The sequence below is a fragment of the Galleria mellonella genome, unplaced genomic scaffold, assembly GCF_026898425.1.
Source record: "Galleria mellonella isolate WM207_F2 unplaced genomic scaffold, CSIRO_AGI_GalMel_v1 utg150, whole genome shotgun sequence".
Classification (NCBI taxonomy): domain Eukaryota; kingdom Metazoa; phylum Arthropoda; class Insecta; order Lepidoptera; family Pyralidae; genus Galleria; species Galleria mellonella.
This window is the reverse complement of record NW_026442002.1, coordinates 1,792,557-1,818,386: the sequence shown is the minus strand read 5'-3', so window position 1 is coordinate 1,818,386 and position 25,830 is coordinate 1,792,557. Positions and strand designations below refer to the sequence as shown.

The window sequence follows — 25,830 nt, the reverse complement described above, 5'->3', positions numbered from 1 at the left end:
CACCTCTGTCCCATTCGTGTTTCTACCGTGAAGCAGTTGTGTTTGCACGGCTATGTTTCGGTTTGAAGGGTGGGATATGGGGTATCATGGGCGAAACAGTATATTTATTTATTCATTAGTACAAATATGTGTGCATGGCGGACTTAATGCTAAAAGCACTCTCTCCCAGTCAACCATAGGGAAGTGTCAGAATACTCGAATGCGGTACTAATAATTATTGATATACATACATACTAAAATTACATATATAAACAAATAAATATATATAAATACCAAATATACTTACATATATATGACATATACTATATTATATACGAAATTGAGAAAAATATAAAGTACTTACTGCTCGGATAAAGTAATAAAGTGCGCAAGAAACTTTTTTTTTAAAGACTAAACCAGTCGGTAGTATCTTAATGGCATCAGGAAGCGCGTTCCAGACTCGTGAAGAATGTAGAAGAAAAGATTTTGAAGCGAAACCAGTACGGTGAGAGGGGATAGATAGTTGGAAAGTACTGGAACCTAGGTACTGGAATTTGCTGCTCAAGTAGTCAGGAGACTGGGGGTTTCGAAGAAGAGTATAGAGGGTACGAAGAGTTCTAACGTTTCTGCGTTGACGAATGGGAAGCCATTTGAGCTGAGACCGATAGAAAGAAATATTATCGAACTTCCGAAGGTTGAAGATAAATTTCTTGACTGAGGAGACGCTCCAGCTTATCGAGAAGATCTTCATTAAGATCTGGATAGCATACATCAGTATAATCAATAACATGGACATAACAGTATACTCTGTTATGTCCATGGTACTGCTCATGTCTATAGGCGACGGTTACCACATTCCATCAGGTGGGCGGTCAGCTTGTTTTTCATTTTAAGTTGCATAAAAAAAAACCCAATTTTTTGCTATTAACGAATTTCGTCTCTTTCAAATTTAGAAATTAGAATAAAGGAAGGGGACAAAGCAATTCAACAATTTATATAATATATGATAATGGATCACAGGAATTGAATCAAGTTACAATGTTTGGTTTTAACAACGTTTGTTTCAACTTCATCCGGACTTTATGCCCATTATCCGGCATCATACATTGTAATAATAAAAAATATGTACTTAGAAAAGTGAGTACATCTTTCATGGGGCACCGTATACGTTTTTACAATAAACTAGCTACTCGCCCCGGCTTCGCACGGGTGCAAAGCTGATAAGGACTATATTGATCTATATTAAATGAACAATGTATTTAAGATACCTAATTGGATAAAAATTACTGCTGTATCGTTTAAAATCACTTCGTAAATAAGCCATTTTGCCGTGAAATGTAAAGGATAAAAAATAGTTATTGTGGGTTATCCTTAAGAGATAGACATATACCATCGCGGACTTTTTTGTTGACCTTTTTAAGGTGTACAATACTGTAGTACATTAATTTATCTCGTGGGGTTCAGCCAGCGCTTGCAGTGTAAGCGCAAAAAAAAATATTTATTTACGACATCACATTAGAAATCTCAAAATTTATCAATGTTTCTCTACAATATTATGCATGTATTATACACATAAAGCTTCCTCTTGAATCACTCTATCTATTAAAAAAAACCGCTTCAAAATCCGTTGCGTAGTTTTAAAGACTTTACTATGTAGTGACTTCCAGATGACGTTTTACATTTAAATGAAAGAAAATTTATGGTATATATAAAAAGGACTCGGTACAAAAGCATATTATAAAATAAATGACTATCTAAATGACAAAAATGCATGGATTTTAATATAGTATTAATGTGAGTTGTATTGTAATTATTGTATTTTTTTTAATTAATATTATTTTATATAGTATGTAGTAATAAAATAATATGTAGTAATGGCAAACAAGCTGACGGCCCACCTGATGGAAAGTGGTAAACGTCGCCTATAAACATGAGCAGTACCATGGACATAACAGAGTATACTGTTTCGCCCATGATACCCTCCATGCGTTGCCATACCTGAGGACTCGGGTGTTATTCCTGTACCTTGTAAATTCACGCCATATCCCACCCTTCAAACCGAAACACAGCCATGCAAACATAACTGTTTCACGGTAGAAACACGAATGGGACAGAGGTGGCCAAGCAAACGACTTTTGTACAAAGTCTCCCTCTAGTAATGAATAAAGATGATTGATTGAATAAAGTATTAAATAAATAAATAAATATTTTGTTATTTTCCCATTGATATCTGTAGTCAGTTAAGGACTATGAAGCAAATGTGTTATTTGTGAATAATATAACAAGAGTGTGAACACCTACTCATACAGATTTTTTAAATTATTTTTATTTAATATAAGAAAAAAAAAATTCATTTAAATCTGTTTAGTTATTTGGACATAATATACATAAGTTTGCAAAGATGTTTGATGTTGATTCATTCTAAGTTGATTCTAAGTTGTATAAAAATTAAAAAATAAAGACTCTTGGGTTGTCTTGAAGAGATTGCTCTCAGCAATAAGACTGCCTCACTGTACTCATACAACTGTATCAACAAGATTTAACTAAATGCACATGACATAACTGCTACATACAAAATATCCTCTGTATAATATTCCCATAGACATCAGTTCATTATGTATGGCATTTTTTATAAAGGGAGATAACGTTTGTAATGGAAAATAGAGATGTTACTGCACTGGAAAAGGGGAAACTACCAAGTTGAAACCATGCCAAAGATTGGATAAAGTGTTAATAACTTGTGACAAAGAAAACAAATCATGCAAATATATAACATACAAATAAATATAGTACATGTACCCAAGAGAGAGGGAAACTACAGTAACCAGGGGGTTGTTAGTAATAGAGTCTAATAGCTACTAACACACCCTGTCAGATCAATCGCCCTGTGATTTCCCTTGGAAACCATCATTTTTTTTTCTTCTCTCTCTCTCTCTCTTTTTACCCACCATCAGCTTTTCCATAACAGCCATAATCAGATAATATCTTATGTGAAAATTACCGGGGTTAAATGTAAAATTAGTAATGAGGTCAAATAGCCCCATTACTAGCAATATATCCTGTCAAGTCGACCTCCATGTGGTTCCCTCTAGATACCATCATGGTTAATTCTACTTGGATTCATCAGGATGGGCTAACTGGCCAACTTTCGTCCTCATCTATTATCTCCCACTGGTGCCTCGAAAGTATACCGATAGCATAGGAGTTACCATATCATTATCATCCATTAAGGAAAATCTGAGTCCACAGGAATGGGATACTCTCAGTATCATGGATGATACAATAAGCTCTGTTATGCCCATGGTCCTGCTTATATCTATAGGTGATGGTTACCACTTAAACCATGGTTACCACTTTAGGTTGACCGTCAGCTTGTTTGCTATTTTCAGTTATATATAAAAAAATAAAAACATGGTACACATTATTTTGAAGGTATCATAAATCTTCTGACATTCTGCATTTTCCTTATTTTTACATATAGAAGCATTTTAAATATAAAAAAATGCAAACTGTCAGAAATGAATATATAAGAAACAAAGACTAATATACCGGACACACTATATCCTGCTCTAAAATGAAAATGAAAATGGACAGAATATCTAATGCGGTACCAAGACAAAAGATGGGCAAAAGAAGAAACAAGGTGGTCCGGCCTAAATTGAAAAAGAAGGAAAGAATGACCTAGGAAATGCTGGAGTGATGATATCATTGCTACAGCAGGTAAAAAGTGGGAAATAAGAGCAAAGTAAGTATTGGTAGTGATAATTTAATTATGTAATTAATATATTATTATAATTTAATATTATTATTACTATTTTATGTATTTATTTATGTTACCAGAGGGAGACTTTGTACAAAAGTCGATTGCTTGGGTACCTCTGTCCCATTCATGTTTCTACCGTGAAGCAGTTGTGTGTGCATAGCTGTGTTTCGGGTTGAAGGGTGGGATATGGCGTGAATTTACAGATACAGAGGCATAACACCTGAGTCCTCAGGAATGGCAACGCATGGGGGGTATCATGGGCGAAACAGTATACTCTGTTATGTCCATGGTACCGCTCATGTCTATAGGCGACGGTTACCACTTTCCATCAGGTGGGCCGTCAGCTTGTTTGGCGTTCTAAGTTTTTTTAGTGCATTGATATATGGGCCAAACAATCAGTCACTCGGCATCCTTTTTTATATAGATAAAAATAAAAAAAACCCTTTAATCTATAGATTTGTCCAATAACCAATACCATGCTATAAACATCATCAATGTTTATAGCATGGTATTGGTGTATTTCTATGTAAAATTCATGCAACAAGGAAATCTGACATATTTGACAGTTTGAATCATCTTCATGACATTGAGAAAGAATACCACTACCCACTAGTACAAAACATTGGGGTAAGGGGCGGAAAGGGCAGGGGAGGGGAGAGGGCATGTGAAATAGAGAGAAATTGAATAAGATAATGGAGGTATATCCCCATAGGGAGACAAAAACAAGTATTAGTATAGAATAAATTTATTAGAATAATGTAAATGTATGGAATAAGTGATCTTAAGATGTCAATGCCCCTAAAACCAATGTCAATTAAATTGACACTGACAATCCATCTGTGATATTTGAGTTTTTATTGAAATTTATTGAATTTTAGATTTATTTGGTTCAAGAAAAAAAAATAGTAATATTTTTAAAAAAGAATTTTTAAATATCGACATGTATTTTGTAATTGCTATTTTTCACATGTAGTGTACATTGATTGAGCCTAGACTAAAACAATCACAATGGGATTACATAAAGTGTGATAAACAACATATATATATTTTTCATATATATGATATAATAGGTAAATTAGATAGATAATTTATTTGTAATTAGTAGCAGCACACAATTTGTGTACAACAGACGTTTGTGTACAATAGACATATAAAAAAAAGAAATAAAAGAATACATATATAAAAAAAAAACAGCAAAATACATAAAAGAAGTAACAAATTATATATATATATTTTAATTCCATTTCAATTATTTTACAGTAAAGAATCTTTAAAAAAAAAGTAAAAAATATATATATATATATTATTGTAGTAATAAAATTATTATAATCTTTAGAGTTTTTCTCATACAAAATCTCTGGAACAATAGTGTATTAAAATTTAAATTATGAGCACAGGCTCCTCATACTAAGTAAGACTCCAATAACAAAGATTTTTGGAAATGGCAATGTGAATAAGAAAAATTGTGTTCCATATAAAAATATATATTTTTTTATGTTTATTATATGATTTTAATAAATATGTTAATAAGTTATTAAATGTAATATTTACGTAATAAAGAAAAGAATAATGAATGTTTTAAATATAGGTCGAAATTTCGTGATTACCATAAATACCAGTTTACATTGCTCTATTGCTATGAATTTATAGTTTAAACTTGGAATAAGGAACATTGTTTTCAAACTGAAAATCACAGAGTATGAGGCCATTCTAAAGTGCTTTTTTTATTTGTTCATGGCTGGAACAAAGATCACAAACTTGTGAAAGGAAATTGATACTCACCATCTTGCCAAGGGTTTGCTGGCTCGAAATATTGCGTGACTATCTGATCATCTTCTGGAAACGACACAGTGCGAGAATTTTTCGTCTTTTTTTCACTATTTTCATTTTTAATTTCAACCTCTGTTAATTCGGTTGCACTAAACGCGCCAGCTTCTATATCGCACGGATTCGGACATGGAGTGTTTTTATCACGATCGGTAGACATATCTATCGCGTAAACTATCGTCACTTATCACTATAAACGACAACATTAGCAGAAAATAGTACAAAAAACACACCACGAAAAATTACATTTATTTAACTCAACAACGACGAACAAATATCTTTCAGCTTATTTTCAACACATTTATCTCGTACACACACCGGCCATTGCGTATTTTTTTCAGGTTTCGTCAGTTTTTTACTATTTTTATTGTTCGTTTCGAATCAAAACATTCCGCACCTTTCATACACCGTTTACCGCCATATTGGATTGAAGGAGACAAAAGGAAAGTTTTAGAGTTGATCTGTATGATGGCGCTTTTGTGCATACATTTCATAACTTTTTTAATATCTTTAACAAAGATTACCTCTTAGTTTTTGTATTTCGACAATATGTAATACAAAAAAAATATAAAATAATACTTAATTATAATTTCAATATTTATAATTTGCCTATTTATTAACATAAAATTAATAAATACTTTTTATTTACATATGTTACTCGTTTTAATACTGCTACCAACCACGAGATGTCGTATTATATAAAATTTGTGAAATCTGAATTTCTTTCATCACTTTAATTCATTTCTTTTTTTATTTTTAACCATAGACCTGACTTCTTAAAATATGTAATCTAAGGTATGTCTTTGCTCACAGTTAAAGGTTCAGCTTCCAATATTGGGGTAGGCCCCAGACAATTTTGGTGGTGGGTAGGACCTATCCGATCCCATCCTTTAAATAAGCTATAGAGCTGATAGTAACTAATGTGGCTGTAGCGCCAAAGAGCCCTAACTGAGGGGAAAGGGATTGTTAGTGAAGTATGACAGGCCTATTGCTAACAATATGCACTATTAGGTCGACCTCCACGTGATTCCCCCCGGAAACCATCGTGAACAATTCTTGTTGAATTCGTCTTGATTGGCTAACTGATCTGCTTCATCCTTCACTGGTGCCCCGCCGGTGTATACCATTAGCGCGGGTGGGGTTACCATTCGATTATCACCCATTTAAAAGAAATAAAAAAAGGCCCTAACTTACATAGATAGAGGACCAATACATTTGTTAATTAAATGATTAAAATTGCGGACAATTTAAATTTTGTTATCTAAAACGAAAAATAATTTCACATTTACATTTGGTTATAAATCAGTAAAGATAAGCATTATTACAAATCTTTATACATTATTTAATTTTTTTTTTTATTTATTTTTAACAATTTTGTATCGTTTTTATTCTTCAATTTAGTTATATAAATGTACATTATGGTAACCCTATTTACGTGCAGATGAATAAAAAAGTTGACTTGTTTTTGGGGAAACATTCCTTTGGTGTCACTTTATCAATATAATTTAAGGACTGTAATATATCTGCGATAGATATAGATGGGGTTTACACAGTTGTGTTTCGAAGGTCTGGTATATTTTGAAGCCCTTTCTTATAAATATAATAAAATTGTAACTAGAATATATCTGTACGTAAGTAATATATTTAATGACAATTAATTGAAGATTCTTTTCTGCAATAATTAGAATGGCAAACAAGCTCTGCATATAAATAAACGCAGTGTACGACTACCCACCGCTAGATGGAGTGACGACCTCAAATGCATTGCAGGAAATGAGTGGATGAAGGTGGCTCAGGACCATTCTTTGTGACAGTCTATGGGGGAGGCCTATGTACAGTACAATGATGAAAATACACCTGTAAATTAGCAAAAGCTGGTTCCAAAATAAAATCAATGTAAACTATTATAATTATTTATTAAAACTCAACATCATTATATCGTTTTTGTTTTTACACAAATTTGTTCACTTATAAACTAGAAAAATTATTGTATAATCTATATTACTTCTAAATATATAAATTTTGTATAAGATTTGTCATGAACATACAATTTCATGGCTCGTTTTACATTATACATTTTATGGACACATTAGTAAGTTACATTATTGGCATAATTCTGATGTACACTCAGAAAATATGTAAATATTTTGATAAATAGTATTTTTTCTTTTATCACTGCCATAAAAATAAATAGGCTGAGTAGAAGTGACACTCACATACAGTTGAATTTCGATTATCCGGACTTCATTATCCGGACTTCGATTATCCGGACTTATCCTTCACGGCTCTAATTGCCGATTTAAAAATAGTATTATGCATTAATTGGGTAAATAGGTATTACGTAATTTTTTTTTATACCGTATTATCTAAATAACATTTGTAAAATTTTTTACATAATAAAAAAAATAATTAAATTTAAATATATTTTTTATTTGACTTCGAAATCGATTATCCGGATTCCGATTATACGGAATAACTCTAGTTTTATCTGATTCGGATAATCGAGATTCTACTATACTTTATTTTTTTTAACGAGATAATAGGCGGAATTCCTTTGAACCTATCTCTTAAACTATTATTTTGGATAATTTCTCAAAATTACTGTTTTGTAAACCATCATAAACTAAAAATATAATTTAGTTTTAAATTAAATTTATTAGAAAATTAGTTTATAGTGGTCCAATAAAGATTTTGTGGTGAAATTTAAATTTTAAAGATAGATTAAGAGATAAATTTAGTATCCACCCCGATATCGCCAAAATGTACCCTTTTCTTCTATAGAGGCTGTAAAGATTACCTCCCAGGGTTGTCGCAAATTTACTTACGATGCGACATACGTGCGAGTGAGCGAGAAGGGCGCTTTCACTACAACGTTTTTGCGTGCAAGCCCTGACTAGCTATTAAAAACCGAGAGCCGTCAGGTCGCCATTTTAGCTATTATATTATTGAATCCACAGGAGTGTCCGTTCCACCTGGATATTTATTTTTATGTTATTACTGACAAGCAAAAATTACTGTTTGGCACTTATAACAAATATTTATAATACAAGATATTAAATGTATCTTTTTACTTCGCCTTTGGTTTCTATATTATACATAATATGTAATTCACACAAATCCTTGATAGACGCCATTTTTATATTTAAATAAAAAGAGAAACTTTTTTTTTTATAAAAATACGAAATATCGGCAAAGGAAATAAACTGATATTACATAGAACTTATTTCGTTTTGCACCAGCGTGTAGGTACGTCCTCCTACCATGGCGGGCAACACCGTTTGGATTACAAAGCGTTCTTGACCAAAACATTACTTTTCTTTGTATTTAGGTTTTTATCACAATTTTAGTTTAATTGCAAAGATTTCACTCATGACGGTATTGCCAGTCAGCAAAGTGTTAATATAGGTTAAGCATTTTTTGAATTTATCAATTACAAATAAACAAACAAATCTTTTCTCTTTCTAATGTTAGTATAGATAGTAGTTTTAAGACGATTCAACGTTGCCAGATTGAAAAATAATGTTTGCTAAAAAATATTTTGAGGAATGTAATTTTTGTTGAAATGTAAAATGGGTTTGGAGTAATTTGTGTATTTTTTATATTTGCCACATAGTGGTATAAAAATACAATATATCAGTGAAAGTAGCAAAACAGGGGATGGGATAAGAGAAGGACAGAATAAGAGCAGGAAATAAGATAAGGAGAAAATAATAGAAGAGAATAAGAGAAGATAAGATGTGAACACGTAGGAAAGGGCTTGTTTTCGTTTCACTTTGTGGTACTAAATGTACTGAAAGAAAATATAAATTTGTGATTGGATAAAAATAAATGAAATCATATCTATTTGAAAGAAAATATTAACATTTTGGTAAAAATAAAAAAATACATCTGGCAACACTGAGACGACAGACTGAATATGGCAACAAAAAAGGTACAGTTATTTAGAAAGCCAAGTACGTTTTGATCTGGAAGGGAATGTTCGTATGTTACTGGCCGCCATTTATATTATTATACATGTTCATAATTAAATACAAATAGAATCGCATTTTTAATTAAATGTATTTAATACAAATTATTTATTAAAGGTTACTATATAAAAATGACACATTTTCAATTCATCGCGAAGGTAAATTAGATAAATTTGACAGAAATTTATGTCAGATTTAATTAAGTGAATTGTATCGTTATTAAATTACCTGTAAAACATACGTTTAGCATTTAACACGTTAATGGCCACGATATCAGAAAAAAATTTACATGGGCCATGGTAACTTTATTAGATATTTTAGTTAAAAATGTATCAAGAAAACTTATTACATACATACATATCTGTCACGCCTGTCTCCCATTAGCGTAAGCAGAAACAATGGAACGCCAAATGCTTCGATTCAAACGAACCTCTTTCGCTTCTTCCACATTCATCAATCTTTAACTTATTGTATCGCAAAAATTTTTTTTTGCCAAAATTCCCGGAAGAACTCTATTTTTTACATCACACATAGATGACTTTACTTATTACAACTGAAACAATATACCATTATCCGCCTTCTACCAAATAGCGTACGTCAGACATGTATGTCTGACATGGATTATGTAGAACTTCTTAGCGTCAGACACATATCGTCATAGTCGTAGAATACTGACGGATCTGACGATTATTATATATATAGATCCGTCAGTATTCTACCACTATGACGATATAGCTGACATGGCAATTAACGTGTTAATTTTTTTTTATACCACGAAAGTAAACAAGCATACAGCCCGTCTGATGGTAAGCAGTTACTGCAGCCTATGGACGCCTGCAACACTAGACGTTTCACGTGCGCGTTGCTTAATATACCCAATACTGTAGTCTGTAAGGAAAACCTCGGCAGGGAGCTCATTCCACAGCCTGAGCGTTCGCAGGAGAAAATTTTTTTGAAACCGCACTGTACGTGACCATTTCAGGTTCAAACGTGTGAGGATGAGTTCCCTGTCGATGGCGAGCGATGCGATGGTAAAAGACGACTGTAGGCATTATTTTAAACAATTCCATTTGATACAGGATACTAAATAACAAATGATATATTCTTAATCCACCGATAGAGTAAACTAATTTAATCTGACAGAAATTTATGTCAAATTTAATACCATTATATGGCTTAGACATTTTCATTCTCAGATCTCTGTCTACACTTATATTTACGTACATAATCTTTCATCTGCTTTATAAAAACACTCTATCATACTTTGTATGTTTAAATAATTCATAGAAGGCACATTTTTTTTATATATATATAAATTGTTCTACAATTTACTTTTTTAAATAGGGGGTGAAACTGTGGTATCGAATCCGTTAGCATCGTTTTAAGGGAGTGTTCTTCTACGAGTGAAACTTAACATTTTTACCAAAGAGATTTTATATATATTTATTATTTCTTTTATATATATATATATATTTAAATTTATATATAAATATATATGCTTGCAGTGGTCCCGGCATGGAATAGATCACCCCTTCCTTTCCCATGGGTGTTGTAAAAGGCTACTAAAGGAACTTAATGGTCAAGGGATGAGAAGCACCGTTCTTTTTTTTTTAAAATCACAAAACCTAACTGTTGTTGCCAACCCGCCTGCCGAGCGTGGCAACTACTGGCAAAACTCCCCTTTTTGGGGGAGACTTATGTTCAGCAGTGGACAGTTAAAGGCTGGTATGATGATACTTATTTTACAACGTTTAGTATGGAAGGCTTACAAATTTTCAACCGACTTGAAAAAAAGGTTCTTAACTTAATTAGTTCATATTTTTTTTATATTTCTCACCTCGCAACTCCGTCACTTGTAAATTAACTTGGAAAAATATTTTTCTCAACTGGAAAACATACACTTATGCATTGGTCCCATTGGCATTATATCAAAATCGGTTCAGAAACAGAGTAATTTAGTTTTTGAATCAACAAAACTGATTATGTCACTATTGAAGATACTTTTTTTTTGACGTTTTTCGTCGCATGTTGTATAGCTGTAGCCCACTCATACACAACCGATATATCTCCTTTGGATAACACGCTATACCCTGAGGAGATAAAAACCATCGCTGCAGATTTTTCTGCCTGGTGAGGACAGTCTTTTTTTATACAACTTAGAATGGCAAACAAGCTGACGGCCCACCTGATGGAAAGTGGTAACCGTCGCCTATAGACATGAGCAGTACCATGGACATAACAGAGTAAACTGTTTCGCCCATGACACCTCCCATGCGTTGCCATTCCTGAGGACTCGGGTGTTATTCCTCTGTACCCTGTAAATTCACTGCTATATCCCACCCTTCAAACCGAAACACAGCCATGCAAATACAACTGCTTCACGGTAGAAACACGAATGGGACAGAGGTGGCCAAGCAAACGACTTTTGTACAAAGTCTCCCTCTGGTATACTATATCTTATACTTCTTTCAATAGTAATAATAATTAAACAGTTTAATTCTGCTGGTATAACACTCCCTTTACAGGATGCTCATGGATTCGAAGTCACCCTTCACACTTCACATATTACAGGTGTCTTGGCTTGAAGCTTTACAAGAGACAGGAATTGACGTGACATTTAGGAACCGGAGACATGACAGCTTTGCTAGCTAGCAATGCAGCATATATTTTTGCTTTACCGACCCTGAAGTCTATCACTTTTTTTAGAGGGGGGGGCTTATCCCAGTTTTTTTTATGGGTGAAAATGGTATGGTAACCCCGCCTACGCTAACGGGATACGTTGACGTAGCACCAGTGAAGGGTGATAGATGAGAATGAAAACAGGCCAGTTAGCCCATCATGATGAATTCACCAGGAATTAACCATGATAGTTTCCAGAGGGAACCGCGAGGTCGACCTGGTTGGGTATATTGCTAGCAATGGGATTCTCAGTCTTCATTACTAACAATCCTTTTCCCCTGGCTTATCCCAGTTAGCAAAATACCTTATCAGGTCTACCTTTACGCAGTTCCCCCATCACGGTTAATTCCTGTCGAATTCATCATGATAGGTCAACTGAGGTTACTGGTGCTAACTGGTGCTCCCAAGGTATACCGATAGCGTTGAGTTCTGTCAATTATATTCATAAAAAAAAACATGACCACGTCGATTCCAGTCTCTTGTTGAACGGTTGACGGTGTATACCGTGCAAAATCTAGAAGTTAACCCTTCTTTGCATGATTTTTTTTTATTGGTGAAATAAATCAAGGTGATATAATTCATGTTCAAAATTAAAGGAAAAATGGTTAAAAAAATAAATTTGACAGCTATGTTTTTTTTCTGCAATAGACATTAAAAAGGTATCCAGACACGATCAACTTAAACTTGGTCCTTTATATAATTTTTGGGCATTCAATGTTATGATGGAAATTTCCACCATTATGCAAAGAAGGATTAATCTTTGAGGATCAGGAATTAAATGGTACTATTGCGTGGGAACCATCTTTTACAAAATCATAAGAACAAATGAAGTAAGTAGAAAGGACACTTGTATATTTTTGGTAATTTTTCATTACAACTTTACTATTTATTTATTTATTTATTTTTTAGTACAAATATGTGTACATGGCGGACTTAATGCTAAAAGCATTCTCTCCCAGTTAACCGTAGGCAAGTGTCAGAATACTCGAATGCGGTACTAGTAATTATTGATATACATACATACTAAAATTACATATATAAACGAATAAATATATATTCTCCTACAATTCTTGCCTTTAGACCGCACACATATTTGATGTTTTTTTTTTAATGCATAATAATGGAATGGTGACCCCGCCTGCGCTAACGGTATACGCTGGCGGAGCACCAGTGAGGGATGATAGGTGAGAATGAAAAGGCAAGTCAGTTAGCCCATCGTGATGAATACACCTGGAATTCAGCACGATGGTTTCCAGGGAGTACCATGTGGAGATCGACCTGACAAGGTATATTGCTAGCAATGGGACTGATAGTCCGCATTACTAACAATCCCTTTCCCCCCTATTGGGTTGTAATTTTATTCATAATCAACAAATAATTACATATTGCGACACACATTATTTTATACAACTTAGAATGGCAAACAAGCTGACGGCCCACCTGATGGAAAGTGGTAACCGTCGAATATAGACATGAGCAGTACCATGGACATAACAGAGTATACTGTTTCGCCCATGATACCCCCCATGCGTTGCCATTCCTGAGGACTCAGGTGTTATGCCTCTGTACCCTGGACATACAGGTGCTTATAACGTGTGTCGGTCGCCAACCATAACTGCTTTACCTCTTAAAGGACAAAGTAATAATTATTTGTGATTTTTATACTATTGAGTTCTAAAACGAACTACACAAGCATACGGCCCGCCTGACAGTAAGTAGTTTTTTTAATAGAAGATAATTTAATGGTACCCCGCCTGCGACATCGGTATACACCGGCGGGACACCAGTGAGGGATGATAGGTGGGAATGAAAAGGCAGGCCAGTCAGCCAATCGTGACGAATTCCACTAGAATTAATTATAACAGTTTCCAGGGGGAACTGCGTGGAGGTCGACCTGATAAGGTGTATTGGTAGTTATGGGGAAATGAGAACCTATTACTGACAATACCGTCCCTCCCCCATGGTAAGTGATCACTGTAGCCTCTGAACATCTGCTTAGAGGTATTACACACATGACCTTGAACTCTTCACCCCTTTTTTAATAGAGGTCTAACAGCCCCATCTTTAGCAACGTACTCTGTCAGGTCGAACTCCACGCAGTTCCCCCTGTTTCGTCATGATGGGCCAACTGATCTGCTTCATTTTCACCTATCACCCTTCACTGGTACCCCGCCAGCGTATACCGATAGCGCAGGCGGGGTTACCATCCCATTATCATCCCATAAACAACAGAATCAGAATCCCCGGTAGTGTCCCTTCTACCTGCATATTCACACTTATGAACAAACGCCATAAATGCACCCGGCATTGTGTGTCTGTATGGTCGTTGCATATCTTACGAACTACTTTTTGTATACATACTATATTATTTGGTCTTGTAAACAGTTGCTTCTTGATAAAAGGTCACTGATTGTCTTTTTTTATTTTCAAATCGAGCACGCCATCTGCAAATTGATAAATAACAATGATTATTAACTGTTGTGGTCCCGGCATAGAATGGACCACCTTCCTTTCTTGTGGCTGTCGTAAGGACGCCTGTGGGGAGGGCGAGGGATGGGCAGCAGCGTCCACGTGGAGGTCGACTTGATGAGGCAATACCTATCAAGTCGACTTCCATGTGGTTACCCTGGAAACCATCGTGAATAATTCTTGTTGAATTCGTCATGATCGGCATACTAATCTTGTTCATCTTCACCTATCATCCCTCACTGGTGCCCCGCCGGTGTATACTGATAGTGCAGACGGGGTTACCATACCATTATAACCTTTTAAAAAATATATAGCATGCTTGCCATTAGCTGGATATGGAACTGTCTACTCATTAAATGTAAAATTTGTATTAAATTAAAGCAAATAAAGTTTTCTATTATATTCTACTAGCTTTTACCCGCGACTTCGTTCGCGTAACCGAGATAAGTTGCAGGTGTGTTGCCGGCCTTTTAAAAAGGCCTGCAATGCCGTTGATGTTGTGAGTGATCATGGGCGGCGGTAGTCACTTACCATTAGGTTACCCGCATGCTTGTTTGCCCCTGTTTTGTAAAAACAAAACAAATCACAAGTCTCGATTCCAGCGCCATCTAGTTTTCCTTGTCTCATTTTGTTTTGTGACCAAGCTTAAGTTATCGATTTAAATCAACTCACCGTTACTGTCGTTGCAACAGTAAGCGATCCTTCTCGGCGCCGACTGCTTCCTACCGTGACTCCGTCTTCTACCCTCCTTCACACACAAGTTCAACACGCCCCCATTATCACATTCCAGCATCCCCTTCAGCTCCTCGCCTAACCCCTTCAATTCACCACCTAAAACCTTCAAATCCTCCCCTATATTGTCGGTTAAAACCATAGACTTGATATCCGAACTGTATTTCTCGTTTGTGATAAAAACTGTTTTGGCGTACACTTTTTTTTCATTCTTATATATATGGTTCACGCTTTGCTGCACCAGCTTGTCTATGCGACACTCGAATATGCTTTTGTCTCTTTCTATCTTGTTGAAACATTCGGAGAGGAGGGGTGTTTTTGTCTCTGTCACGCTTACGCGTTTCTCTTTGGGCGGATCCGGTTGAGATTCGTGAGCCACCGTGGCGGTCTCTATGGAAGGAATTTCTGTAGGGTCGTGACGTTCCTTCAAGATCTGAAAGTGAAACAGTTTCCATTTTAGTATTTCGGCTTACTAAGCTTCTTTACCGTGTGGTCCCGACATAGGACAGGCCACCCCTTCCTGTCCCGTGGTCGTAAGAGGCGACTAAGGGAGGGCGAGAGATTGGCAGCAGCGTCCCTCTTACAATATCTCTAAAGGCCTAACTGCGGATGCCAATCCGCCTGCCAAGCGTGGCAACTACTGGCAAAATACCTTACAATGGTAAACAACCATAAGCCATGGTCCCATTCATTACGGCAGTCTATAGTGGAGGGCTACGTTCAGCAGTGAACAGATATCAGCTAATATAATGGTGATGATGATGAAGTTGCTGCTTATAATGTAACGTCCATGACAATGGGGGGTGAATGTGAAAAAAAGACTCTATTTTCCGCGCTTAGCCTCTCATTTGGGCCGTTGTGCGTATGAGTCGTAGCTAGTACAGCCAACCTAGCTCCGCCCAGAAGCACAGAAGCTTCCTGGGGTCTTCACAGGCCCCAAGGAGCGACCTCGCCGTTCCGAGGATTTCTAAACGTTGATGGGCCACAGTCTTACATTCCAAGATTACGCGAGCAACCGTTTATTCGGCGTCGAAACAGCCTCGACGTAGAGGGCTGTCTGTGGCTCCTATTGGGGGGCCATGGGATTAAGGCGTTTTGCCAGTAGTTAGCATGCTTGGTAGGCGGGTTGGTAATCTCAGTTAGGATTTTAGTGATGTCTTAATAATAGTAATTTTTATTACGGACTTTTTTGGTTCATTAAATATTTATTAGTAACAATATTCTTAAAACTAATGTTAGTAAATTTACACACACATATATACACACACACATACACGCACACACACACACACACTCACACACACACATACACGCGCACGCACACGCGCACGCACGCACACGCACGCACACGCACACATAATATATTAAACAGTAAACAGATAATCACCGCTGTACAATTCCATTGGAAATTGCGCAGCAGTTATTAACGTACACACAGTCCAGCCTGCCCGCTATCATACTCAGGATGCTGTTGGCATTGACACGCTTAAGAGGAATGCTGCTGCCTATCCCTCGAACATTAAATACCCTAGTCGAAGGGGTGGTCCATTCTATGCCGGGACCACACAGCAAAAACGAACTTACTTGTGAGATATACAGGCGCAGCTTCTGGCAGCGGTCGCGCGTCGCCTCCCTCTGCAGCACGAGAGCTCGTCTCTCCTCTATTGCATCATCACGGCACGCGCGTACCGCCCGCAGCTCCCGGGTCAACCGTCGGAGGTGTTCCATACTGCGACGGCGGCTGTTCTGGGACGCTAGCTGGTGATATATATAATTAATTTATTATTATCTCTTTTTTTTACACAACTTAGAATGGCAAACAAGCTGACGGTCCACCTGATGGAAAGTGGTAACCATCGCCTATAAACATGAGCAGTACCATGGACATAACAGAGTATACTGCTTCGCCTATGATACCCCCCATGCGTTGCCATTCTTGAAGACTAAGATGTTATTCCTCTGTACCCTGTAAATTCACACCATATCCCACCCTTCAAACCGAAACACAGCCATGCAAACACAACTGCTTCATGGTAGAAACAAGAATGGGATTTAGGTACCCAAGCAAACGAGTTCTGTACAATGTCTTCCTGTGGTAATCTGACCAATATAAAAAAAAAAAAAAAAAAAATTACTCAGCGAGCTAAGGAGAGGGCTATGCTCGGAGTTTCTTTGCCATTTTTTTTATACCGCTGAGGTAGCAAACAAGCATACGGCCCACCTGATGATAAGTGGTTACCGTAGCCTACGAACACCTGCAATACCAGAGGTAATGTGAATGTGAATGTGAAAGGGACTCCATTTTCCGCACTTAGCCTCTCATTTGGGCCATTGTGCGTATGAGTCGTAGCTAGTGCAGCCAACCTAGCCCCGTCCAGAAGCGCAGAAGCTTCCTGGGTTCTTCACAGGCCTCACGGAGCGACCTCACCGTTCCGAGGATTTCTAAACGTTGATGGGCCACAGCCTCACATTCCAGGATTACGTGAGCAGCCGTTTCTTCGGCGTTAAAAACAGCCTCGACATAGAGGGCTGTCTGTGGCTCCTATTGTGTGTAGATGTTTGTTTAATGGACAATGACCCGTTATTGTCCCTATCACTGTTTTGAGGTTTTTTCTGTCTAAATGTAATAAACGTTTTGATAGTCGTTGATTCAACATAGGTACGGCCAATTTTGATTGTCTGCAATCAGTAGCCTGTATCCATCTTTGATTTTGTATGTCAGAGGATCTTTGACGAATCCACATTCGAAGTTGTGAGAATGGAAGAGGAAGGAGTGGATACGGGCCTACCACCCTCGTTCCTGAGCCTTTCCTAGCTAGTTCGTCTGCGGCATCGTTACCATAAGATCCACTGTGCCCTCTTATCCATTGGAGGATAATACGGTTATTGGAAGATATCCTATCCAGTGAATAGTGGCATTCAATTATTAGTTTGTTGTTTGTCTTGTTGTTAATACCAGAGGTATTACGCGCGCGTTACCGACCCTGAAGAAACCTCTTTACCCCCCTTTTGAAGAACCCCATGCTGTAGTCTCTTGGGAAAACCTCGGCAGGGAGCTTATTCCACAACCAGAGTGTTCGTGGGAGGAAACATCTCTGAAACCGCGCAGTACGCGACCATTGAGGCTGTAGGACATGAGGATGAACTCCCTGTCGATGGCGAGCCGTACGACGGTAGAAAGTGGCTGTGTGCATCATATTGAACAATTCCTCTGAGCACAATCCATTGTACAGGCGGTAGGACACGCAGAACTTGCCCTTGTAGGGCACAATGAAGCTAAACAATTTAAGATTTTTTTTCGTATGTTTGTTCAGGTAAGCTGTCGTTATGTTCGAAACAGTTTTGTATATTTGTTTTCTGTGTGTTTGTTTTTTTTTTCTAAAAATTTTTTCTCTAAAGATATCTTTAAAAAAAAGATAAAAAATTAGGGTTTTTTTTTCTATAATTTTCGTATGGACAGACCAGTCCAAAAATACTATGATTGTAGCTTTTTATTTTCTATCTTTTATCAATACGAAGTTTGTGGTAGTCATTCATAATTTTTGTTAACTTTTTTTTTTACAACACAGGGGGTGTTGTGTGCAAACGAGCATGAAGGAAATTGAAGGTTATGTTGTCGTATCGGTTCGGAAATACTGCTGCTGGAAGTTGATTCCAAAGAGTGGTTGTGCGTGGAAGAGAGTGCCTTGAAAAACGCACGGTGGTGGACCGCCACTCGTCCAGATTGATGGGATGAAATTTTAGTTTTTACTTTAATTTTAACTTTTAATTGAAAAAAAGTTTTATTACGCGTTTAAATACGTATAGATTGTGGAACCCTAAAAACCGCCCGTAAGCACGTTATCAAGGCCTTTAAAACAATTCCGCACGCAGCGTGCCGTGAGAACGTAATACCAAACCGGGGGCATATCGTGTTACCGTCTGCCGTCACTCGCCGACCGCAGACTGTTCACACTTCGCTGAATAACTTACATTTATGTCACGTTCACACCGAGTTAGTTATTTTTTTTTTTAAATATATCACATAATGGAATGGTAACCCCGCCTGCGCTATCGGCATACGCTGGCGGGGCACCAGTAAAGAATGACAGGTGAGAATGAAAGGGCAGGTCAACAGATAACAACGACAACCTTCCGAAACCTGCAGTAGATTAAAAAAAAAATTACGATTTATAAGTGCTTGTAAACAAGCCTATTTGAATAGAGATGTTCTGAATTTAAATATATTACCCACCCCCACTATATGGTACCCCATAATACATACCCTGTTCTTGATCCTTCTACGTAATCCCTTCAGGAATGCCAGATCTTCCTCTTTAAGTTTTAACGACTGGACGCGTTCCGAATATTTTATTGTTGGTAAACCGGCCACTTCTTCCACTGTCATGTTGATTCCTCGCGCTGGAAAGTTTTTTTTTTATTTAATTTTATTTTTTTTTTAATTCAGACAAAAGTTTATAAACATAGAGCCATAGATAAATGGATCTTAAAGTCTACCTCGATATTGATGGGGGGAAAGGGATTGTTAGTAATGGAGACTGAGAATCCAATTGCTAGCAATATACCCAACCAGGTCGACCTCCACGCGGTTCCTGGAAACTATCATGGTTAATTCCTGATGAATTCATCATGATGGGCTAACTAGCCTGTTTTCATTTATATCTATCACCCTTCACTGGTGCTCCGCCAGCGTATCCCGTTAGCGCAGGCGGGGTTACCTTATCATTTTCACCCATCAAAAAAAAACCTCGATATTGATACTGATATCAGCCCTTAATTGTCCACTGCTTAACCAAACATAGGCCACATTCTACTAGAGGGAGACTTTGTACAAAAGTCGATTGCTTGGGTACCTCTGTCCCATTCGTGTTTCAACCGTGAAGCAGTTGTGTTTGCATGGCTGTGTTTCGGTTTGATCGGTAGGATATGGCGTGAATTTACAGGGTACAGAGGAATAACACCTGAGTCCTCAGGAATGGCAATGCATGTGGGGTACCATGGGTGAGACAGTATACTCTGTTATGTGCATGGTACTGCTCATGTCTATAGGCGACGGTTACCACTTTCCATCAGGTGGACCGTCAGCTTGTTTGCCATTCTAAGTTGTATAAAAAAAAAATATAGGCCTCTTCCATTAGGGAAGTTTTGCCAGTAGTTGCCACACTTGGCAAACGTAGCTAGACTTTTGGTGGTTTTTTAAAAGGGACTGTACAGCCCATTTCTCAACCATTAAGTTCCCTTAGTCGCCTCTTGCGACACCCACGGGATAGGAAGGGGTGGCCCGTTCTACGCCGGGACCGCACGGCGATAATTATAGTCTATCATCATCATCATCATCATATCACCCTTTAACTGTCCAATGCTGAACATAAACCATCCTCTTGGTGGGTTTTGCCATTACTTACCACGCTTGACAAGCGGGTTGGCAACCGTAGTTAGGCTTTGGTGACGTTTTCTTAAAGCGACATGGCTACCTATCCCTTGACCATAAATTTCCGTTAGTCGCCTCTTACGACACCCGCAGGAAAGGAAGGATTGATCCATACAATACTGGGACCACACAAGGATACGTTATAATAGTCCGTTACACATTAAAAATTCCACAATATACTTCACACGTCGTGCCGATGATATGTGAGAGGCTGGTCAGGTGGCCGTCCTCGATAACGCCGTAAATCAACACCTATCGGTCAAAATACCGCCATTATGTGAGTTGACAGACGGTCGATTTATGCTATGAGCAAAGGTATACAATCATACAGCCATACTGAGGGAAGATAATCTATATATACAAAACCTATTTTTTTTTTTGTAAGTTTGTATATATATTCTTTTTTTTGTAAGAATTGTTATTACTAATTGTTTTAATCCTCAATCCAATCAATATTTATACATTGTTTATATTTAGTTTCAGATATTTTATTTACTTTTAATTTAAAGTCTGATTTTAATTATATTTATTTGTTATTATTAAATGGTCCAGCGATGAAATTGTTGACCCCATACATACACCCATGAACCTAAAAGTCTATGGGCCACAGGTTAAAAAACATAAATGTAGACAATTCAAAAATTTTAAATATAATTGACGATATAACATAATAAGTATAATATATATATATATATATATATATATATATATATATATATATATATATATATATATATATATATATATATATATATATATATATATATAATATATAATCAATTTTATTCAACATTTTTTTTTTATTTTATTATCATACATAAATACATTAAAAAAATTGGATTTTTAGTACCACTTAAACCTCTTGGGCTTGTGTGTGATACTTTACATTCGGTCTTAACTCCTAAAACTTTAAGTTACTTTGTTGTGTAGGAATACTCTATCTGTGTTGGGCAGGCTTCATTACGAGGTACTATTCTATTATTAAATTATTATTATTTCAACCATTAAGTGTCCACTGCTGGACATAAGCCTTCCCCATAAGGGGAGTGTGGTATATCAATAATTCTATGTGTCAGAGTTTTTCTAGAACCACCCTCACTGTTATAACTTTTTATGGAAAAAGCTATTATTATGTAGGGTACTAACATATAACCGATCATCAATTGTAATAAGCCATTCTCAATAAAAAAACATGATTAATTTGTGTTATTCCTTATTTGATATATAATAGGGAGTTTTGCCAGTAGTTGCCACGCTTGGCAGGCGGGTTGGCAACTGCGGTTAGGCTTTTAGAGATGTTTTAAGAGGGATGCTGCTGCTTTTCCATCGCCCTCTCTAAATCACCTCTTACGACACCCACGGAAACGGGACGGCCCATTCTATGCAGGGACCACATGAAGACACACTATTTTATTACTTTTCTAAATTATTCAATACTAATGACCTGCCTCAGCAATAGCCAGCAAAAAAAAACAAACCATGTCACTGTTAATTGCTTTTTATGTGTAAAAATATTTTTTAAATTGATTACATATTTAATTTAATTGTTTATTAATGCATAATGAGATTATAAAGATGTTATAACATACTGTTGTCTACATAAATCCTGCAAATTTTGCAAATTATATATGTACTCATGAATCAAATATTTATACAGTTAATTACATGATAATATATATATGTATATATATGCATTAAAAAAAAAAACATCAAATATGTGTGCGGTCTAAAGGCAAGAATTGTAGGAGAATATATATTTATTCGTTTATATATGTAATTTTAGTATGTATGTATATCAATAATTACTAGTACCGCATTCGAGTATTCTGACTTTTGGTTGACTGGGAGAGAATGCTTTTAGCATTAAGTCCGCCATGTACACATATTTGTACTAATGAATAAATAAAATAGTGAAGATTAAATCAGACTTCATAAAATATGAAATAAGATTTCATATCAAAAACTACATAAAATAAGGAATTATATATTATTATGTTTGCCACCTCAGTGGTATAAAAAAAAAAATATAAAGTAAAATTTCATAAGTATAAAAACAAAATAGTATATAGACATATGTATATATTGTAGATGTAAAAAATTTCATATATTTGAATTTGCATAATTGAGTGTCAAAATGTAGATTTTTCAACAAAACAAGCAGAATTTTATTCATATGGGGTCAATATAATAGAACAAACTCTATAAATCCCAATAAGAATTAACGAAATTGGTGAAGTATATAAAAAATAATCACAGACGCAATATTAAATTATTTACTAGTTTATTACAATTGTTTTATTACAGGTTTTTGCCTAATGTGACAACTTTTAATATATAGTAAATACCATGCATTTTTATGCATTATATACTAAAAAAGTTTTCTGTGTATTTTTTTTAATCACGCACGCCATAAAAACCTATTTTTTTTTTTATTGAAGATAAATATTCTAACATAGACTTGTGTTGTAATTTTTTTAATAATTTTATTACACAGATACTAACAGATAATATATTTTTTATAGGCATATGTAATGCAACAATAAAATACAAAATTGTATTTATGTATGTAAGCAAAACTTTAAACGCAGTACTGTTATCATATTACGTACGTCTTGGGCGGTAATGATGATTTGTTTTTAATTTTTTTTTTTATAAACAGACGAATGAAAATAAAACCCGAGAATGTAATGCACATGTAAAGTATAAATCAGATTGAGCAAAAAGGAAAAAACTGTGTAACGCCAGGAAATAAATCTACGTCACATTACAAAATACCTGTTGCATCGCTTCTGAGAACATAGGAATCGAATTACAAACTTTTTAAATACAGTAAACAACGCATACCATCGAGTATTTCTTGATCCAAGTGATAAGATGATGAGTTCCTTGCATTATCGTCCATTCTTCATATTTATAAAGTTGTTTTTAGTGGATTTTTTAACAATAATATTCGAGTATTCTTATCACAAATTCCAATAGGTTAGACTTGGGAACTCGAAAGTGTCAGTGTCATTGACTGTCAGTACATTGCTGTCAATTTAACATCAATGTCAAATCAAAACGTATAAAAAAGATTCTAATTGTTATAGACCGATTGCCCTCTTTCCGATCATGGAAAAAATTCTAGGAATTCTTCTTAAAAATAGACTCGAATAAATTTTAAAAAGTGAAGATTTATTAGTTAGATATTAATTTGAGTTCAGACGTAGCATAAGTACTACAAATAACCTTGGTGTCCTTACTTCGGAAGTACAATTTGCTTTCTCTCGCAATGAACACCTCATGGAATTTTCTTTGATATCAATATAAAGAATTAATGGTAAATTAGAACGAACTGTAAAGTATAATATATAAAGTATAATATAACTGTAACGAATTAATGCAAGATGGATGAAATGGCGGTAGCTTACGGCAACCATCTGTGATCCGTAAATTCCTAAACTAAAGAGGAAAGTTTACAAGAGCATTATCCGGCCTACTGTATTGCTGTTGAATGTTGGGCACTAAAGGTAACGGATAAAATGCAATGTATGTAGCTAAGATACAAATGTTAAGACAGACGTGTCGTGTGATAAGAAGTCATCATTGTCATAATTTCAGCCATTGTCCCTCTACACTGGTGATAAATAATAAATGTACAAAAATAAGAATGAGTATATCAGAGGAAGTATGAAAATAGGGCCAGTGACAGAAAAGCTAAAGAGTTACCATCTGTTCTGATATGACACGTGATGCGCATGGATGAGAAGTATGCTTTAAAAAAGTTATTACGTATGAATATGAATGACTATAACTAAATAGGAAGATTTAAAAGACTAGAAGAATTGTGTAGAAGATAATATGGTTAGAATAGGAGTGAATGCAGAAATGACTGTGAATAAAGAAGAATGGAAGGGGAAATTATATTACGCCGATTTCAAATAATAATTGGAATAAGAATAGAAATATACGATACGGATCTTCTTGCAAAGTAGGTAGCTATTTTTTTTTTGTTCCGTTTTAGCCAAAGATGGTTTTAATTGTTATTAGTTTCTGTTACCGAAATCTTTGGCAGTTACTAAAATCAAGGAAAATTGAAATTTTTTGGTTCATAATGACATCAATGTCATCTGTCACTGTGTTTGATTTTAATAACTTAACTATCCGGCTATTTATGAGGTAAAAGCTGGCTAGCTATTTGGATATGAGCTATTATAGAAAAGACTCATTATAATCGACCCAATAGCGAGATGCTTAGCCTTAGCTATTTAGTTGAACAACTGCCCACCACATCGGATTCGATTTTCAAAACAGCAACATATGTTGGATAATACGATTGTGTTTTTTTTTATTTCTTTATTTTTTATTCAACAAACTGCGTTGTAGTCATTATTATGTTAGGTATATACATAAGTAAATATTCTTTTAATTTTGTTCACAGTGGTATCATATATGTAATGAGTTAAGATTTAGCTATATTAACCGTAATCAAACACATCATCTCAAAGTTTAAGTTTATGGATCATAGATGTCGCTAACTCTCATTGATAAAATAAATTTTGATAATATTCTTTTTTTTATTAATAAATATACTCGTAGTAATGACTATAATATAGTTCTTTGCAAAAAAATTTAAATAAATAAAAATAAAACAAAATCGCATATTGGAATATTTTGTATATTATTTGTTACTGCGGTGAGAATTGAACTCGATGCAATGTAGCCGGGCAGTTATATAACTAAATTATCAGTTATCGGTTAGCATACGCTATGGTTTCGGCCAGCCACGACAGCTCTCGCAGCTATTAGTAGCCGATAGCCACGGCAACTACCGTAGCTTCCGTAGCCGACGGGTAAACGTAGTTGTTGCCAGTTGACGGTTAGTCAGCTATAACCAATAGCTGTTTATGTTGATGACAGATAACCTAGCCGCGGCTATTCTTTGCGTTACTGCTATATAGCTGGGTATTGGTATAGCAACATCACTATTGTTTTGCATCTGA

General features: G+C 35.7%; 2 protein-coding genes across 3 annotated transcripts in view; both read right to left on the bottom strand.

Annotated features, from left to right (window-relative positions):
* LOC113520880 (uncharacterized) overlaps positions 1-5,996 on the bottom strand; it is a 43,390-nt gene extending 37,394 nt beyond the window's left edge. The window contains exon 1 of one of the 2 annotated variants that reach the window (XM_052892108.1): positions 5,525-5,996. In XM_052892108.1, coding sequence (XP_052748068.1) covers positions 5,525-5,729 — 205 coding nt within the window. In that variant the 5' untranslated portion in view covers positions 5,730-5,996. The remainder of the gene's footprint in view (positions 1-5,524) is intronic. The other variant, XM_052892109.1, reaches the window with a different exon arrangement.
* Positions 5,997-7,468: 1,472 nt separating this feature from the next.
* Positions 7,469-23,849, bottom strand: LOC113520881 (uncharacterized). Its single transcript, XM_052892138.1, has 5 exons — positions 23,693-23,849; positions 19,682-19,818; positions 17,002-17,175; positions 15,358-15,850; positions 7,469-14,660 (listed from the first exon to the last, which is right to left on the bottom strand). The coding sequence occupies exons 1-5, from the start codon at positions 23,748-23,750 to the stop codon at positions 14,620-14,622; spliced, it is 903 nt and encodes a 300-aa protein (XP_052748098.1). The 5' UTR covers positions 23,751-23,849; the 3' UTR covers positions 7,469-14,619.
* Between the last annotated feature and the right edge of the window lie 1,981 nt (positions 23,850-25,830).